The sequence below is a fragment of the Pinus tabuliformis genome, chromosome 9 (assembly GCF_031772625.1).
Source record: "Pinus tabuliformis cultivar Carrire ecotype Pingquan chromosome 9, CPIR1, whole genome shotgun sequence".
In the NCBI taxonomy this organism is placed as follows: Eukaryota; Viridiplantae; Streptophyta; class Pinopsida; order Pinales; family Pinaceae; genus Pinus; species Pinus tabuliformis.
Genome location: NC_142307.1, coordinates 262070520 through 262091005, shown reverse-complemented (window position 1 = coordinate 262091005; position 20486 = coordinate 262070520). Strand labels below are relative to the sequence as shown.

Here is a 20486-nt window from a genome sequence, read left to right as displayed (position 1 = left end):
AATGAACAATCACATAGTTTCCATCTCGAGGATCCATGCAACAAGAAAATAATCATTATGTCAATCCATGCAATAAGAAAATAATCATTATGTCAAGAACATTTATTTCATTTCTAAGTAAATTCTTGAAGTGGTAGTTCTTAAGATTGTAGTTCATAGAAAAAACAAAAACAAAAACAAACAAACACATCTAGTTGAATTTTCATTCTTTATCTTCCACTCATCCATTGTATCCAAACCGTCACAATTAAGGATTAAATTTTTTAGTTTCAAACAATACTGTATATAATTTAAAATCAAGAAACGTTGCTATTAAAGGAAACATTCAAGACACTATAATTCATTAAACATTGTCTTATCTATGACAGATCCAAAACTGATCAACACTAAATATAGCCTCTTAGTATTCTTGGCCAAAATTTACTTTAAGCTTTTCCAAAACTTTGAGCACCCGCCTGAACATAAGTATGAACATCCATCAATCCAATACACTGTCTTGCACCAAAACAGGGTTGTAATGATGATTGGTCACCCAGTGAAGTCCATAAGTTCCCTAAATTCTTTGAATATTTCATGAAAAAAGAAAAATGCACAGTTAGAACTTATCTGACATTATATTTTTTTGTTCATTAACAATTTAGGTCATTCTAGAGTTCAAAAAAATAGATTTCTGATAAAAAGTAGCTTGATCTTGGCATGCAAAATGTTGAATTTCTGAAAAGCAACGATCTCCATGATCGCTTTCCAAAAGAACGTTAATAAAGGTAATACCATGTAACTTCTATAAAAAACAATGATTTATTTTTTAACTATGTAGAATTTACATGGTATGTGACCCTAAGGGTACTCAGACCATGGCACGTAGATCATTTATTTGCAACCTAGGAAACACATAGCAAACCTCTACTATTCAACAATATTAGTATTCACACATTACATTCTTGACAGTTACAAGCAATTGCAACCTGTTCACAGAAAATGGTAGAATATATATTGTTTGTTTGCATCTCACACATTTGGGAATTTCTTTACCTGCATATTGGTAGGCAACATACCGTGTAGCTCCAGATCTGATACAGTTATATATTGTTCTAAAGGTGTACCAGGGGATAATGTTTAGTGGTCAGTGGTTAATGTTGGACAAGCCTTTGATACGCAAGTATTTAAAATTGAACAAATGTAGGATGATGAAAAGAAAAGAATGAAAGTATTCAGTATTGAACAAATGTAGAAGAACCAAAAACAAAGAATGCAAGAAGTTATTTACACTAGTCTCTAGACAAATTTACCCCCTATCATCTCATGAGTGCATAATATTCCTAGCAGTAGACCATATTGCAACTAGACGATATGTGATGGCACTTGTGAATCTGGACTTCGTTAAAAGGAATAATGAATTAAGTTGACATATGAGGCAATACTAACAACTTGCATGTATATGGGGCAATACTAGCTACTTGCATATATGTGGGTCAATGCTAGAAAAGTGTGGTTTAATGACCCCTGTTAAATCAATTTACATGATCACTATACCTTTTATGAGTTGAAATGCATTTGATACCATCCTTGTGCAATTATTAAGTGCAATAGTATTAAAGGATATGATTAAGATACTGCAATATACCTTTTATGAATTGAAATGCATTTGATACCATCTTTGTGCAATTATTAAGTGCAACAGTATTAAAGGATATGATTAAGATTCTGCAATAGTAAAAAGTTATAAAGACTCATTGGAAGGAAATTACCTATGTATCATAATTTCAAACTACCTGCAATAATATCTTTGTGAGTATCCACAACAAAAAATATCAAACAAAAAATACACAATATTTGAGAGCAAACTGTATGAAACCACAAAGACAAGTACTATTTCATAGAGGGGAAAATAGAAGGCTAGAAATTTTTAACAATGCATTCACCTAAGTGTTAGTTTCACAACGAATTATGTAATTTTGGGTAAAATGTAACTAGTCAGTTCTATACCGAAATAGTAGTTATGTAATGGAGGTGGCTGGTATAAAAGTAGTGAATGCCCGAGAAATGTAATCGTGGAGAATCATTGTTGAATTAATGGTGATTCCAATCCCTTGCCCCGTGGATGTTTCCTTGACACCCTGTCGAGGTTTTACCATGTAAATCCTGTGTGTCTATTTGCATGTGATTGAATTCAGTTTCTTTTCTTGGTCAATGTATAATTGAATGTGTTTAGTTTCTTTTCTTCATTATTTCCCATATTCATTCAATAATTGGTATCATAGCGCGAGTTGATCTGAGGAGACGCTGCATAAGAAAAGGTGGAAGAGCCGCTGCGTGGTTTTGTTTCAGTGGACAACTGCTGCGTGTTATCACTCTGTCTAGAACCGTCAAGAGGAGGGTGGTATCTGTGTGTTACCATTGGCCCTATTCAGAGTCTGCATGTGAACTAGTGTGGAATGGTTTACAAGGAGGAGTGCTCTCTGCGTTGGACAAGAGCCGTGCTCTCTGCGTGTGAAATCGAGGACCGTTGAGGAAGCCAGAGCCATTGAGTTGAGGGAGGCCAAACCCTGATTTGAGTGCTCTCTGCGTGGACCACCGTTGTTGCTCGTTGCTAACCCTGTCCATATGTCTATAACTTGCATGGAGCAAGGAGGCTCTATCTAGAATTGTTGAGGAGCGAGGAGGCCTGTTGCTAGCCCATTCCAGAACCATCGAGGAGCAACCGTTGCTCTGTGCTCTGCGTGGACCTGCTACATGCAGGGAAAATTTTAAGAACCCCCCCTAAATTTATAAATATAATAAATGGGCGAATCTCCATGGTATATAGGAAAAATGGAAGGCGATTTTATCAATAATATAATATGTATATATAATTTTTTGGCGAATCTCTCACCAGGCATGGCGAATATTTTACTCAATTATAAAATCTTGTAAGATCTTGGCGAGTCTTTCACTAAATAATAAAACTTTGTAAAGTCCTAGTGAATCTAGCATAGGCTACATGCTGGTTTAATTCCCCCATTTAAATAGGCTACATTCTAGGTGAATACCATGGGTCAATACCATGTGCCATTTTGGTGAATACCATGGGTCAATACCATGTGCCATTTTTATTTTTATTAATTCTAATATTAGGGTTAATAATGGTTTTTTGCATGGTATTAATAACAATCTAGTCCATGGTATTTGTCCCATAGTATTTTGGCCATAGGTTTCACCTAAATATAACCCATTTTTTGAGTGTTCGTAAATATAAGGTGACTTATGGAGTAAATATAAAAAAATGTTTTATTTGTTTACCATACCTCTCGTTTATTTATATTTTTATTAATTTACCATACCTCTTTTACAAATATGGTATTTGGCCCATAGGATTCACTTAAATAAAACCTCTTTCTTGAGCCTTCATAAATAGAACGAGGGTTATGGACTAAATATAAAAAGAGGTTTTATTTATTTACGATGCGTCTAGTTTATTTATATTTTTATTTATTTACCATACCTTTTGAGTAAGTATAAAAAGACGTTTTATTTATTTACCATACCTCCACTTTACTTATATTTTTATTTGTTTACACCCTTACATGTATATAAGGTGACTTATGGAGTAAATATAAAAAACATTTTATTTATTTACCATACCTCTCATTTATTTATATTTTTATTAATTTACCATACCTCTTTTATAAATATGGTATTTGGCCCATAGGATTCACTTAAATAAAACCTATTCTTGAAAATGGGCGAATGGAAGGTTGTAAGTCCTAATTTCAAGGGCTAAATTTACCTTTTTTAGGCTCTCCCTTAAAATAAGGTAGGCTATTTGAGGTGATTGCCCACTAAAAATTTAAAACCCCTTAATTTTGCCAAAGGGTGAACATTCGCCCCTAAAATTATCCTTGGCTACATGTGTCCAGAACTGTCTGCTGGTTTGCGTCAAAGAGAGTAGGAGGGCACCACTACTGGTGTTATGTTGCTGGCTTGACTAGAGGCTGGCTTGTCCTGAGTCGTCTTGTGAAAGACAAAACCTAGTAAGCAAGCTGTAGATCAGCCAGTTTGCAAATCGAGAAGCAATTATTGAACAACGAAGAGGAAGACCCTCTGTTCTGCGTGTTGTAATCAGCAAATGTGGATCCGGTCTGCATGCAAGAAAAATTAACTGCCAGACCTGTGTGGAAGAGGCCAAAGCTGCTGTCTAGCGAAGAGGAAGACCCTCTGCCCTGTGTGCTGCCATAAACTATTCAGCAAAGGTGCATCCAGGTATTTTTTGAAAGAAATTTTGTTTCAGAACTTATTTTTTCTTCCAGAAAGTTGTGGAAAATAAAGGGGTGGATGTGTTTTGAAAAAAATAAAACAGAGGTTTTTTTAATAAAAATTTGTCCAAGGTTTGTTTTGGGTAATTATTTTTTAAAGTTTTTGAAGAAAGAAAATAGATAAACCCTAGTTCAAAGACTAAGATTATTTTTTTTAAAAGGAAAAACCCTAGTTCAAAGACTGAAGATTGAAACCTTAGAAAAATGGCCAAGATGTCGAATGCAAAATTCGAGGTGGAGAAATTCACCAAAAAGAGCAATTTTTCTCTTTGGAAACTGAATGTTAGGGATCTGCTTGTGCAACAAGGGTTGCACAAGGCATTGGATGGGGAAACTAAGAAACGTGCAACCATGACTACTTCAGACTGGGAGGACTTGGATGCCCGAGCTCTCAGTACCATCCGGTTATGCCTGACGGATGAAGTTCTCTTCAATATTGCTGAAGAGACTACAGCTTCAGGATTGTGGGAAAAACTGGAAAAAATCTATATGACAAAGTCATTAACCAACATAATTTATCTGAAAAGACAGTTATACAGTTTTCAAATGAAAGAAGGTTCAAACATTGCAGAACATTTGAATGTTTTTAATACACTTATATGTCAATTAATAGATATGGAAGTTAAAATACAGGAAGAAGATAAAGCCATAACATTGTCGTGTTCTCTACTTGAATCATGGGATCACTTTGTAACTTCAATCAGCTTGAGCACTGTTGATTCTTTGAAGTTTGAATCAGTCGTGGGAGCTCTCATGTCTAAAGAAGTATGAAGGAAATCCAATACTGAAACAGCTACATCAGAAGCCATGGTAGCTAGAGGACGCTCAAAGGAAAGAGGAGAGAAATCAAGGGGGTCTTCCAGATCGAAATCGAAGGGAAAGAAGTGTAAGGCAAAATTTTGGAATTGCAATAAAATTGGACACTTGAAAAAAGACTTTTGGAAACGAAAGGAATCCGAAAATCCGAAGAAGGAAGTGAATCAGGTCGATTCAGGTATGACAGACGAAGTTTTATCTACTGAAGAATTATGTATGATAGATGAAACTTCACCTGAACGTAATGTCTCTCAAGGTTTAGATAGATGACTATTAGACTCTGGTGCTTCTCATCACATGTGCCCACATAGAAATTGGTTTACTTCGTATAAAAATGTAAACGGTAGTTCTGTGTTTATGGGTAATAATGTGTCATGTTAGACTGTTGGGATGGGAGATATCAGGATTAAGATGTATGATAACACAGTTAGAACATTAACTAGTGTTAGACATGTACCTGATTTGAAGAAAAATTTGATTTCTTTGGGAGTGTTGGATTCAGATGGTGATAATTTTATAGGTCAGGATGGCGTCTTGAAAGTCTTAAAAGGAGCCCTAGTGGTTATGAAAGTAGAAAGGGATGGAAATCTTTACAGGTTAGAAGGAAGTACTCAGGTCAGTGAAGCAGCGGTTGCGTGAGAAAAGCAAGAGGCAGGTACTCGTCTATGGCATCAACGATCAGGTCATATGAGTGAGAAAGGTCTTCAGATACTGATGAAACGTAAATCTCTTCCCAATCTGAAATCCTTGAAGTTAGATTTCTGTAAACATTGTGTGTATGGAAAACAGTGTAAACAGAGATTTAAAGTTGGAAATCATAATAGTAAAGATGTTTTAGACTATATTCATTCTGATCTGTGGGGACCATCCCCTATTGTGTCATATGGATGTGCTCTATATTTTTTAACGTTTATTGATGATTTCTCCCGTAAAGTTTGGGTCTTTATGCCAAAAAAGAAAGCTGATGTATTCAATGTCTTTAAAAAATTTAAAGAAATTGTAGAGAAAAGAACAGGCAAATCTATTAAATGTTTAAGAACGGACAATGGTGGTGAGTACACTTCAGTTGAATTTGAACAATACTGTAAAGATGAGGGAATTATTAGACACAAAACTGTTGTTTATACTCCTCAACAAAATGGTGTTGCTGAGCGTATGAATCAGACTCTTATGGAAAGAGCCATAAGCATGATCAGCAATGTTAACTTGCAAAAGGAGATGTGGGCAGAAGTAGTATCTATTGCTTGTTATTTAGTTAATAGATCACCTTCAGTAGCAATTAATTGTAAAATTCTTGAAGAAGTTTGGACATGTCAATCTTATGATTATTCACATTTGAGGATATTTGGCTGTGATTCTTATTCTCTTATTCCGAAAAATATGAGTTCAAAATTAGATCCAAAGTCGAAATGTTATGTCTTTGTTGGGTATGACTATGCAGTGAAAGGATATAGGTTGTGAGATCCTAAATTGCAGAAGATAGTCATTAGTAGAGATGTAACATTTGATGAATCCTCTCTTTTAAAATCAAATGTTGAAAGAATTGAATAGGAATAGGTATCGCCAAATCAACGAGTTCAGTTGGAGGCTAGACCTTTCGGTGATAGTTGAAAGGAAGGAGAGACTTCTGGAGAAAAAAGTGTTGAAGACACAAAGGAAGTCGTTGAAGCTTCTGAACCAGTTCAAGTTTCTAAACTAGTTCAGCAACCAGTAGCTCTAAGAAGGTCTACAAGGGAAAGGAAAACTCCTAAAAGGTATGAAGATTCTGCTTCATCTTTTGCTTTGATTACTGAAGATGGGGAACCTTCTTGTTATCAGGAAGCAGTAGATGATACAGATAGCGAAAAATGGAAAACGAATATGGAAGAAGAAATGGATTCCTTAGCCAAGAACAATACCTGGTATCTTGTAGAGCTTCCTAAAGGGAGAGGTGTTGTTGGATGCAAGTGGGTCTTCAAACTGAAACAGAAAGTTGATGAAAGTATCAAAAGGTATAAGGCGAGATTGGTAGCAAAAGGGTATTCTCAGGTTGAAGGTATAGACTTTCATGAGATTTTTTCTCCAGATTTAAAACTTGTTTCTATTCATACTGTGTTGGCACTAACTGCATTACTTAATCTTGAGTTAGAACAGTTAGATGTTAAAACAACTTTTCTACATGGTGATTTGAATGAAGAGATATATATGGAACAGCCAGAAGGTTTTGTACAAGGTCACAACAAAAGATTAGTTTGAAAGCTCAGGAAATCATTGTATGGTCTAAGGCAGTCTCCCAGACAATGGTACAAGAAGTTTGATTCCTTCATGGTGAGCCAGAACTTTATAAGAAGTGAGTATGACATTGTGTATACTTCAAAAGTTTCAATGGAATATTCATTATCTTAGCTTTGTATGTTGACGATATGCTTATTGCAAGAAAAATCATGGAAGAGATCAACAGTTTAAAGGCTCAGCTCTCTAGGATGTTTGATATGAAGGATCTTGCAGTAGCAAAACATATCTTTGGCATGGAGATACACAGAGACAGGAAAAAGGGTAAGCTTTGGTTATCACAGCAGAAGTATGTGGAGAAAGTACTTGAAAAGTTCTCTATGAACAATGTGAAACCTGTTAATGTTCCACTAGCTTCCCATTTTAAGATTTCTTCGGTTTTGAGTCCTAGAACTGATGAAGAAAAGCAGTATATGTCTCATGTACCATATGAAAATGTTGTAGGAAACTTAATGTATGCGATGGTATCTACAAGACCTGACATTTCACATGCAGTTGGAGTTGTCAGCAGGTTCATGGAAAATCCAGGTAAAGAACGTTGGCAAGTAGTGAAATGGGTGCTTCGATATCTAAGAGGCACAAGTGACCATTGCATCGTCTTTAATGGTAGTGAAGAATCAGTCTGTGGATATGTAGACGCTGACTATGCATGTAATTTGGACAAAAGAAGATCTACTACAGGTTCTTTTCATATCTAAAGTTCATGGATGGTGAGGAGATTGATGCTACAGAATTTCTGCTATAGTCATCTCATCTTTTTTTTTCATGTTTTTTTCTCATTGTAATTATTTAATGTAATGTTTTTAACCATAGGGTAAGCGTGATGTAAATTCAGATGTAAAAGTAGAAAGGACTGTTGTCCTTTTTTGTGTAAGATCCTGGAAGTTAGATCAGTCCTATTCAGAACCACAACATGTATATTCACTTCTCATGAATATAATAGATTTTTTTTTATTTTGGGGTCAATTTTAAAAACAACATTAAAAATTAAAATTGCAGTATCATGGTTTGCCAGTAAATTGCACATCTTCTTCGAAATTGTGAGACAAAAGAATCATAATTAAAAACAAAAACACACCCTTTATCGAGCACCCTATTCCAGAAACTCAGAAACATCTTTTCTCCAAGTCACCTGTATAATCAACATCTACATATCCACAGACTAATCCTTCACCACCACTAAAGATGATCCAATGGTCAATTGTACCTCTTAGATATCGAAGCACCCATTTCACCGCTCGCCAATGTTCTTCACATGGATTTGCCATGAACTTATTGATAGCTCCAACTGCATGTGAAATGTCAGGTCTTGTAGATACCATCGCATACATTAAATTTCCTACAACATTTGCATATGGTACATGAGACAAATACTGCTTTTCTTCATCAGTTCTAGGACTCAAAACTGAAGAAAGCTTAAAATGGGAAGCTAGTGGAACATTAACAAGTTTCACATTGTTCATAGAGAACTTTTCAAGTACTTTCTCCACATACTTCTGTTGTGATAACCAAAGCTTACCATTTTTCCTGTCTCTGTGTATCTCCATGCCCAAGATATGTTTTTCTACTCCAAGATCCTTCATATAAAACGTCCTAGATAGCTGAGCCTTTAACCTGTTGATCTCTTCCATGCTTTTGCTTGCAATAATCATATCGTCAACATACAAAGCTAAGATAATGAACATGCCATTGAAACTTTTGAAGTATACACAATGATCATACTCACTTCTTATAAAGTTCTGGCTCACCATGAAGGAATCAAACTTCTTGTACAATTGTCTGGGAGACTGCCTTAGACCATACAATGATTTCCTGAGCTTGCAAACTAATCTTCTGCTACGACCTTGTACAAAACCTTCAGGTTGTCCCATATATATCTCTTCATTCAAATCACCATGTAGAAAAGTTGTTTTAACATCTAACTGTTCTAACTCAAGGTTAAGTAACGTAGTTAGTGCCAACACAGTACAAATAGAAACAAGTTTTACAACTGGAGAAAAAATCTCATGAAAGTCTATACCTTCAACTTGAGAATACCCTTTTTCTACCAGTCTCGCCTTATACCTTTCGATACTTCCATCAACATTCGGTTTTAGTTTGAAGACCCTCTTGCATCCAACAACACTTCTCCCTTCAAGAAGCTCTACAAGATCCCAGGTATTGTTCTTGGCTAAGAAATCCATTTCTTCTTCCATAGTCGTTTTCCATTTTTCACTATCTGTATCATCTACTGCTTCCTGATAACAAGAAGGTTCCCCATCTTCAGTAATCAAAGCAAAAGATGAAGCAGAATCTTCATACCTTTTGGGAGTTTTTCTTTCCCTTGTAGACCTTCTTAGAGCGATTGGTTGTTGAACTGGTTCAGAAACTTGAACTAGTTCAGAACCTTCAATGGCTTCCTTTGTGTCTTTAACACCTTTTTCTCGAGAAGTCTCTCCTTCCTTTTGACTGTCACTGAAAGGTCTAGCCTCCAACTAAACTCGTTGATTTGGCGATACCTATTCCTATTCAATTCTTTCAACATTTGATTTTAAAAGAGAAGATTCATCAAATGTTACATCTCTACTAATGACTATCTTCCAAAATGTAGGATCCCAGAAGTTCTATCCATTCACTGCATAGTCATACCCAACAAAGACATAACATTTCAATTTTGGATCTAATTTTGAACGCTAATTTTTAGGAATAAGAGAATAAACATCACAGCCAAATATCCTCAAATGTGAATAATCACAAGACTAACTTGTCCAAACTTCTTTAGGAATTTTACAATTAATTGCTACTGAAGGTGATCTATTAACTAAATAAAAAGTAGTAGATACTGCTTCTGCCCACAACTCCTTTTCCAAGTTAGCATTGTTGATCATGCTTCTGGCTCTTTCCATAAGAGTTTGATTCATACGCTCAGCAACACAAATTTGTTAAGGAGTATAAACAACAATTTTGTGTCTAATAATTCCCTCATCCTTACAATATTGTTCAAATTCAATTGAAGTGAACTCACCACCATTGTCAGTTCTTAAACATTTAATAGATTTGCCTATTCTTTTCTCTACCATTGTTTTAAATTATTTAAAGACATTGAATACATCAGCTTTCTTTTCTAGCATAAAGACCCAAACTTTACGGGAGAAATCATTAATAAATGTTAAAAATATATAGAGAACCTCCATATGATACAACAGGGGATGGTCCCCACAAATTAGAATGAATATAGTCTGAAATATCTTTACTATTATGATTTCCAACTTTAAATCTCTATTTACACTATTTTCCATACACACAATGTTTACAGAAATCTAACTTCAAGGATTTCAGATCGGGAAGAGATTTACGTTTCATCTGTATCTGAAGAGCTTTCTCGCTCATATGACATAATCACTGATTCCATAGACGAGTACCTGCTTCTTCCTTTTCTGACGCAATTGCTGCTTCACTAACCTGAGTACTTCCTTTTAACCTATAAAGATTTTTGACCTTCTCTGTTTTCATAACCACTAGGGCTCCTTTAAAGACTTTCAAGATGCCATCCTGGCCTATAAACTTATAACCATCTGAATCCAACACTCCCAAAGAAATCAAATTTTTCTTCAAATCACGTACATGTCTAACACTAGTTAATTTTCTAATTGTGTTATCATACATCTTAATCCTGATATGCCCCATCCCAACAGTCTAACATGACACATTATTACCCATAAACACAGAACTACCATTTACATTTTCAAACGAAGTAAACCAATTTATGTGTGGACACATGTGATGAGAAGCACCAGAGTCTAACAACCAGCTTTCTAAACCCTGAGAAACATTACATTCAGGTGAACTTTCATCTATCGTACGTAATTCTTCAGTAGATAAAACTTCGTCTATCATACCTAAATCAACCTGATTCGCTTCCTTCTTCGGGTTATTAGATTCTTTTCGTTTCCAACAGTCTTTCTTCGAGTGTCCAATTTTATTGTAGTGCCAACATTTTGCCTTACACTTCTTTCTCTTCGATTTAGATCTCGAAGACCCCGTTGGTTTTTCTCCTCTTTCCTTTGAGCATCCTCTAGCTACCATGGCTTTTGATGCAGCTATTTCAGTACTGAATTTCCTTCGTACTTCTTCAGACAAGAGAGCTCCCATGACTGATGGTACTGAGAGCTCGGGCATCCAAGTCCTCCTAGTCTGAATCAGTCATGGTTGCAGGTTTCTTAGTTGCCCCATCCAGTGCCTTGTGCAACCCTTGTTGCACAAGAAGATCCCTAACCTTCAGTTTCCAAAGAGCAAAATTTCTCTTTCCGGTGAATTTCTCCACCTTGAATTTTGCATTCAACATCTTGGCCATTTTTCTAGGGTTTAAATCTTCAGTATTTCAACTAGGGCTTATATTTCTCTTCAGTATTTCAACTAGGGTTTAAATCTTCAGTATTTCCGTACACTTCTTTCTCTTCGATTTAGATCTGGAAGACCCCCTTGGTTTTTCTCCTCTTTCCTTTGAGCGTCCTCTAGCTACCATGGCTTCTGATGCAGCTGTTTCAGTACTGAATTTCCTTCGTACTTCTTCAGACAAGAGAGCTCCCACAACTGATTCAAACTTCAAAGAATCAACAGTGCTCAAGCTGATTGAAGTTACGAAGTGATCCCATGATTCGGGCAGAGAACACAACAAGGTTATGGCTTTATCTTCTACCTGAATTTTAACTTCCGTAACTGTTAATTGACATATAAGTGTATTAAAAACATTGAAATGTTCTGCAACTTTTGAACCTTATTTCATACAAAGATTGTACAACTGTCTTTTTAGATAAATTCTATTGGTTAATGACTTTTTCATATAGAGTTTTTCCATTTTTTCCCACAATCCTGAAGTTGTACTCTCTTCAACAATGTTGAAGAGAACCTCATCCGCTAGGCATAACTTGATGGTACTGAGAACTTAGGCATCCAAGTCCTCCCAGTCTGAATCAGTCATGTTTGCAAGTTTCTTAGTTTCCCCATCCAGTGCCTTGTGCAACCCTTGTTGCACAAGCAGATCCCTAACCTTCAGTTTCCAAAGAGAAAAATTGCTCTTTCTGATGAATTTCTCCACCTCGAATTTTGCATTCGACATCTTGGACATTTATCTAGGGTTTCAATCTTCAGTCTTTCAACTGGGATTTATATTTTTCTTCAAAAAAAAATTTTGTGTAAAGAAAATAATTACCCAAAAAACCCTTTAGCAAATTATTTGCAAACCCTTCCTTTCATTTCAAACCCTTTGTTTTTGTGAAAACAAAAAAAGATTTTCTTGAATTTTTTTTCTCCAAATTTGAATAAATCAACTCCTTTTATTTGTTTTCAACATAATTTCTGATTTGATTTTCCTGAAGTTCTTTCCTCCAAAATTTGAATAAATCCACCCCTTTTTTTTTTTTTAAATTTATGAAAAATTTCAGGAAAAAAAATTCTCTCAAGCATTAAAAATACCTGGATCCATATTTGTTGATCAAGCTTTGGCAGCATGTAGGCTCTGCTCTGGTTCGATGGTTCTTCCACGTAGCCAGCACGTAAAATGCAAGTGCTTCATCGATGGGTTCAGGCAACGCAGCCCCCTCAACATTTTTCAAACCAACAACTTGTTCATGCAGTTCCAGCACGTTATAAGCCAGGTAACAGCTCCAAATTGGTCACACAAGCTCTGGTCCACGCAGGTCAGAGGTTTCTACACGCATGTTGGTGGCTTTCATTCACACAACGAAGCCCACACACGCCTCCTTTCTCCTCCGGCACACAGAGCAGAGATCACGCTGCCTCTTCATGCAGAGAATACAGGGTTTGGCAACAACGCCACGCTCACCGTACCACACTGGAGCCTTCACACCATGCAGAAAATAGAGTCCTCCTCTCCTCGCGTAGAGATGGCTCTGGTCTATTTTTTTAACACGCAACACTCAAGCGCAATCCTCCTCTCTTCTCGCAGAGATGGCCTCCTCACGGAGATGGATCCTCCTCACACAGTCAACGCAGAGAAAAAAAACTCACACTCTGATCCAACGCAGGTTGCCCCCCTTTTTTTCTTCACCACTCAAGCTCAAACTAACTCGCTCTGATACCAATTGTTATTTGAATAGGAGAAATGAGGAAAGAAAATAAACATTCAGTTATACATTGACCAAGAAAGATTCATAACTAACTAGAAAATTGAATTCAAACACACAAATAACAACACAGGATTTACGTGGTAAAACCTTGACAAGGTGTCAAGGAAACATCCACGGGGCAAGGGAGACGAATCTCTATTCAATCAACAATGATTCTCCACGATTACATTTCTCGGGCATTCACTAGTTTTATACAAGCCTCCTTCGTTACATAACTGTTGTTTCAGTATAAAGTTAACTAGTAGTAACTAATACAATTATTACTCATATTTACATAATTCGTTGTCAAACTTCCAATAATTCAAATTTCACTTTGAATTAATAAATCAATAGAACAAAACACGCTTACTCCAGCGGTGGCCTACATTGCCAAACCGGTCACAGAGGAAACAAACCCAATCAAATGCAATCCCACCTCTCTTGTGTTATTATAAGTAGGTATTCTTCTTGCTTGACTAATGCAGATGACATTTAACTATCGAGTGGCCACCTTCACTCCAGCTGGCATATGTGCCAATCTCCTGCAATATACATTTCTAATGTGTTTAGTGTGTATCACAGTAAAGCACACACTGTAGCTGACACCATGTCTATCAAAACAGCGGAGGCGAGGCTGGAAATTTCATCGCCCAAAAATTATAATAAATATGACTACAATTTATTTCATTTTTAATATGGTCACTACTCAAACACCATTCATATACACAAGAAACGAACCCTAACTCTACTGTTGTGTTTACCTAGCTACAATTATCAATATTTCATTAATTCAAAAGAAAAACAATCATGATTTTGAAATAGAAGGAAAAAACAAAAAAAAATCAGAAGCTTAAAAACCCTCAATTTTGCTTCAATGCTTTGAAAATACCAATATCCTCACTTTTCTATTGAGGATCAAACTCCTCCTGTGGGACCTTGGTCAACAAGCCCTCCTGGAGAAGAGCCTTGAAGCATTCAGTTGTCATGTAACTAGCGAGCTGGTTCAGAGTTTTACAAAAGGAGGGCATGGCTTTGACACAGGAGAGTAGATCGGACATCAAAACAAAGTTCAGTTCTTGGGTTTGATCGAGGTCAACATGTTGGTTCAGAGTTTTATACACGAAGGGCATGGCTTTGACATAGGAGAACAGATCGAACATCAAAACAAAGTTCAGTTCTTGGGGATGATTTTAGTTCTTGTGGTGATTGAGCTAGGCGACTATAATGAACTTTCAACCAATTTCCAACGCATTTTCCACCGCCTATGATCATCCAAAGGCTGAAAATCTTTTAATTGTCTAACCCATAGGATGGACAACTCAAAACGATACACAATGGCACATGACTAGAGTTCTTCCTAGACGGAAAGCCTTACGATGTAATTACATGAATTCATATGTATTATGAACTAAGGTGAGTTTGAGATGAGCATGTTACCCCTTAAAAAATGGATTCCATGTTCCCCGTATATCTTCAAGGCAATAATTTATTTTGAATGGTAAAATATGGACATTGTTATTATAAAAACTATTAAGCTTAACATTGAAAATTTAGGATCAGAAACTGGGAATGTTGGTAAAAAAACAAAAAACGACCAAAGTATGGAATCGAGGAGAGTGAATTGAAATTTGCAATAAAGATATTCAACTACTTAAGTTAAGAGGGAAATAGAAATTCTTCTACTTAAGTTAAGAGGGAAATGGAAATTAAGAATGTTAAATTAAAAATGAGTTAGGTATAAGAATGACGGGAGCAAATTGAAATTTGCAATAGAGATACTCTACACGTGAGAAGAAAAGACCTTAGATCAAGTCACTCAATAAATATGTAATAAATCTCTTTTATTAAATATGAAATGATGTAAAATATACAAATGATAAATATTAAGTAAAAAATATGTTATATTCACAATATTCAATGGGTTTAGTTAACCTCATTTTCCAACATTTTTAATATGATATAACTGAAAAGAGAAAGAAATGAGGGAGTGATATTTATTAATTTAGACTTTCTTGTTTAGGTGAAACTTGTAACTATTCAAAAAATAATGACATGATTAAAAGATATAAAAAAAGAGAGAGTTTTGAGTTACAACAATATGTGCATTTTACATTACTTTGTGATTTAAATTTAATTAATTTTTGTATAGTTGCTAAAGTTAATAATTTTTTACTAAGTTGTTCACTACATTCATCTTATTAAAGCTTATCAATTTTAGTGTATGATGGATAAAATGCTATAAGGAAAAAATTTCTTACTAAATTAATTATATAGAATGGTAAGGAAACCATTGCACCTAGTAAAGGAAGTTCAAAGTGAAATAATCCATAATAATTAGATGATTTGAGATCTTGAGCACCTTAAAACAAGAAGACTATATATATATATAATTTTAATTTAATTTGATTTTTATATTTTCAACAAATAAGATGATTGTTACACTGAATTCATTATGTTGCATATATTTCATTGTTCATAAAATGGATAGTTTTTAACTATCTTTTCAATGCATTGCTCTTGGTATGTACATTTATTTCAATGTTTGTATAATAGATAAATGTGAATATTATGCTCTATGTGTTGTTTTCAATGGTTTTTATAGTGGATAAAGAAAACATTTTCTTAGTATTTTGATTCCATAGAATTATAAGAAAAATACTATACTTGGTAAAGAAAATTAATTGTGAGGTATATTGTCTTATATTGTAATCACAAACAAAGAATTAAAGGGGAAGCTCATATGAGCTCCAAATCACAAGCTAATAGATTGCAATGATGAAGTAAAAGGCCACATGATTTGAACATCTTCCATTACAAAGGCTTGAGTGGTGAGAACCCAAACTAGGTGATCATATATGTCCCACTTATTAGCTTTTGTTAGGTTTGAGTGATTAAGAATTCATAGCATAAGGTCCAATGAAATTGGAATTTGGAGCTCGTCAAGTCAAAACCTAAAGGATTTACTCTATTTTGTGTGTTGATTTTAGTGTTTATACATTAGATAAAGAGTACATGAAAAATGATTTATTATTGTATTGACACGCTAGATTAGATAGAGTTGTAGTGAAATATTAAACCTAGTAATATTTCCCAAGAGGTCATATAAATCTCATTTCTCCAACTTCTATTGGCCTTGGGTGCCTAAGAATCTATAACAAAAGGGCATATGAACTTAAAATTGTAAGATGATCATTTCGAAATCCCAAGATTGTGGCAATCTTCTAGAATCACAAGTGCACTAGGGGTAGGTGCTAGAGTTCTAATTCATTGATACTTCTCTAATTTGTATAAGTATACTTTATGCTAGCCATATTTTGTTGGTTTTATGAATGGAGTATTTCCTAAGGCTTCATGAAGTCACAATAATTAATGTTATAGAAAGAAATTATTAATAGTAGAAAAAAATATTGGTAGAGTGTAACCTTTATTCCAACATCTTCAAGTTAAAGATTTCAATGGTCTTTGATTTGAACCTCATTTCTTATATGGTCAATATGAAAAGATATGAAAATTCACTTCCTATTATCTTCTTGTTATTCAACTTATTCCTTGTGTAGCTTTTGAAGTGACCAACTTAATAGTGCTTTCTAGATTATAGATGATATTTACTAAATTCAAAGGATAAAAAACAAATCATCTAAAATTTTGATGTTGTAGACATTTGAAAACCTAAATTTATTTTAATATCTAATAAATATAAACTTCCAATAAAACTCAACTAAAATAACACATTAAAAATAATATATTAAAAAAATTCAATAATAAAATTATCCCAATACATTTTTATAAATTTTAAAATTACAAAATAACATATTACAATTTTAAAAATTTTAAATTACAAAATAACACATTACAATTTTAAAATTGAAAATAATATATTAAAAATTTATCAGTAATAAAATTACGCCAATGCATTTTTATAAATTATAAAATTACACATTACAATTTCCCTTTAAACGCGAAAGTAGTAATGAATTCAGATAAGCTTTAACTTAAAATATCAACATGGTTCAGATAATTAAATTACATTGAAATATAAGTATTGTCATGATATAAATTGAAGCACATAAAAAACTAATACATAAACCACAGTGTATCCGATAAAAAAACGGACTTTAACCAACAGATAAACGGCCTAACAATGTTCCTTCAATGTTGTGCAACTCCAATAAAATAAGTATTTGATAAACGGCCTCACAATGCTCCCTTGAATACTCTCTCGTTGAATTGCTGCTGCTGCTGCTTCTATTTCACCAACCTAAATGCCATTATATGCTGTTTCTTAACCGAATCAAGCAATTCCTAACAACTCCTTCACATCTTTGCAATTCCTAACAACTTCTTTACATCTTTCTGCATACATCAAATGGAAAATATTAGTAATGAGTTCCTTTAATATCCTAAACTTTTTAATCAAAACCCTCTCAATACTAATGTTCTTTTGCAAAGCAACCAATTAGAGAGCTATTGAATCTGCAAATCTCCATCAGGAGGATGATTTATCCAGGCACCTCAATACTCAATGGAGACGTAGTTGGAGCATATCGTTCAACAACATTTCCATCTTTGTCCACCAGAAATTTAGTGAAGTTCCACTTTATGTCTTCTCCAGAAATCCCCCCTGTGCTCGACTTCAAGAACTTGTACACAGGAGCTGCACTACTACCATTAACTTCCACCTACATTACAGAGCTGCCAATTTAGCACCCAGGATATCAAGAATCAACCAGATGGATTGGTTGAGTTTAAATGAATCCTCCTATTGCAGAACAAGAAGAAGTAAAGTGAGAAAGTATAAAAAACAGAAATAAGATGCAAACCTTGTCAAATATGGGAAACTCTGCTTTAAAACGAGTGCAGGCTACTTCTACAATTTGTTCCTTATCACCAGGTTCTTGTCCACCAAACTGATTGCATGGGAAAGCCAGTATTTCTAATCCTGGGAAAAATGTTATTGTGGGCATAAAACTGATCAGTAATAGACTAATGTAGTGTCAAGACAGGAATGGAAACAGAACGACCTAAAATAACTGACCCAGGGATCCTATTCCCATACCATAAAAAAGGGTATAGCGCTTTGACCTTCCTTAGTCTTAAGATACATACATTGTCAACAGTTCAACAACCGGATATAATAGGACCGTAATGAAATTTAAGAATTATTTGATCAGGTTAACCAGGTATGTTGGGATAGTACCTTGATCCTTGTACTTTGCATACAGTTCATTTAGCTCAGTATAGTTAGAGGTAGTCAACCCACTGCAGGACAAAGAACAGAGAGTCTCCAGTTAGTCAAGTTTATAAATGGGACAACTTCAGTAACAAAACAAATAGTACTGCATAATCCTCCATATTTTAGAACTAGACCTTATAAAAGCCTTGATCTGACAAAATTACAGAGCCACAAGCCCTAAAAATTCTTCTTTTCTCTTTCTAATAACAAAAAGTTATATCCATTATGAAACCATTGATCTCAAACCGAAGGAAAAGGTAGAATTACCATTGAGAGGCAACATTGACGATGATCAAAACCTTGCCCCTGTAGATGCTGAGATCCACGTCATTACCCCTAATGTCCTACATTCAATTTAACACTGTCCATTCAGGATCTCACATGCAAATGGGTGTACTAGAGATAGCAATTCAAAGAAATAATACCAGAGAATACAATTCAAAGAAATAAATTAAAATTAAAATACAGGTTACCTTGACTGTGAGATCGTGGACCGAGGAATACTGTTCTGATGAGGTCCCAGTCATAGCTGCAAAATTAGCGGAGAAAAGATAAAAATCTGTATTGAGTACTCTTAGTTTGATCCAAAAGGAAGGACCTGAGAGTGATTTAGTACTATAAGAAACTACAAAGTGAAGGGCACGAGGGCTACAGAGGGTTTATGGGGTTTATATAGACGTGTTCGAGTAACGCAGGGCCGGGGAACACGGGGACGCGCATACGAGTGATGGGGTCCAAGAAAATGGGGATTTAGTGTGTGAATAAGGATAAGCACGAGTGGGTCCTTGTATGAGCCTTTCAAAAGTGGTGGTATAAAACAAAGGAAGGGAAGCAAAGTTGCGATAGTTCATAAATTGTGGTGTAGATTAGTTGTAGTTTGGTGGGAGTCTGCCACAGGGTGGTGCCTAGACACCGCCATCTTCACAATGTGCAAATGATGTTAAAACGTGCTCTTTTGGTCTTCTAGAGAAGGGTTTCTAGAAAAGGTCCATGACATCTCAATTTGAGAGAAAGAGCAGCATGTATGATAGATGTATTGAGATCGTAGGTGGAAATTTTCTAGAATAGTTGAATTGGGTAATGTGTTCATGTTTAATTTATGTTTAAACAAAGAAGAATTGAAATTTTAACAATACAAGTATTTTTATTTATGAATTTAATATATAAAATTTGTCATGTGAATGGTTATAAGTTTAGTGGGAAAATTATAAAATACCTGGTATTAAATTTATCTTATTTTTATTGTTATAAGAAAATTTAAATGGCATCAATATTATAAGTAATTTCAATAAAATAAATATTTTTTAAAAATAAATAATTGAATTTAATATAATTTTGAGAAAATAGAGTATAATAAAATATTTTGGTATAGAATGGAGTTGAGAAAGTATTGATGTTTTCAATTTTTATTAATTATTTTTATTTTTATTTATGAATTAGAGATTGAGATGTCCGTGGATTTAGATCTCAATGTTCAAAAAATTTAATTCAATGGGTTAGTTTGAGCGTTAAATAATCTAAATCATAAAGTAAGGTTGCCAAAATTTTAATTAGTTAATTTATGTTGGAAACCATCCTAAAAATGAGAGAAAGTACTTAAAAGGTTTCCTCAATTGTATATTCCATTAAAAAATGATATATTGTTATTTATCTTTATGAGATTAAGTTTTACAAAAAAATTGCAACATTGATATCTTCTAACTTAAGGATGTCTTAGTATTATTGGCTTTCTTTGCACAAACTTGACAAGTTGTGTTAGTTGCTTAA

General features: G+C 34.6%; 2 protein-coding genes across 2 annotated transcripts in view; both read right to left on the bottom strand.

Moving 5' to 3' along the window:
• The window catches only part of LOC149148194 (putative phospholipid hydroperoxide glutathione peroxidase), a 76735-nt gene extending 57267 nt beyond the window's left edge, over positions 1 to 19468 (bottom strand). The window contains exon 1 of the mRNA XM_089444889.1: positions 19318 to 19468. The gene's annotated coding sequence lies outside the window, so the exon portion shown is untranslated. The remainder of the gene's footprint in view (positions 1 to 19317) is intronic.
• On the bottom strand, positions 17452 to 19396 carry LOC149148195 (putative phospholipid hydroperoxide glutathione peroxidase). The gene is made up of 6 exons (XM_089444888.1): positions 19193 to 19396; positions 18987 to 19063; positions 18684 to 18745; positions 18307 to 18425; positions 17998 to 18165; positions 17452 to 17839 (listed from the first exon to the last, which is right to left on the bottom strand). The coding sequence occupies exons 1-6, from the start codon at positions 19244 to 19246 to the stop codon at positions 17801 to 17803; spliced, it is 519 nt and encodes a 172-aa protein (XP_089301014.1). The 5' UTR covers positions 19247 to 19396; the 3' UTR covers positions 17452 to 17800.
• Positions 19469 to 20486: the final 1018 nt, after the last annotated feature.

Excerpts from the sequence above, each read along its gene's own strand:
- LOC149148195 (XM_089444888.1), bottom strand. The coding sequence starts at position 19,246 with ATGACTGGGACCTCATCAGAACAGTATTCCTCGGTCCACGATCTCACA. Across the intron at positions 18,426-18,683 it reads TGCAAAGTACAAGGATCAAG|GATTAGAAATACTGGCTTTC; the intron begins GTACTATCCCAA and ends CATTTTTCCCAG. Across the intron at positions 18,166-18,306 it reads AGTTTCCCATATTTGACAAG|GTGGAAGTTAATGGTAGTAG; the intron begins GTTTGCATCTTA and ends TCTGTAATGTAG.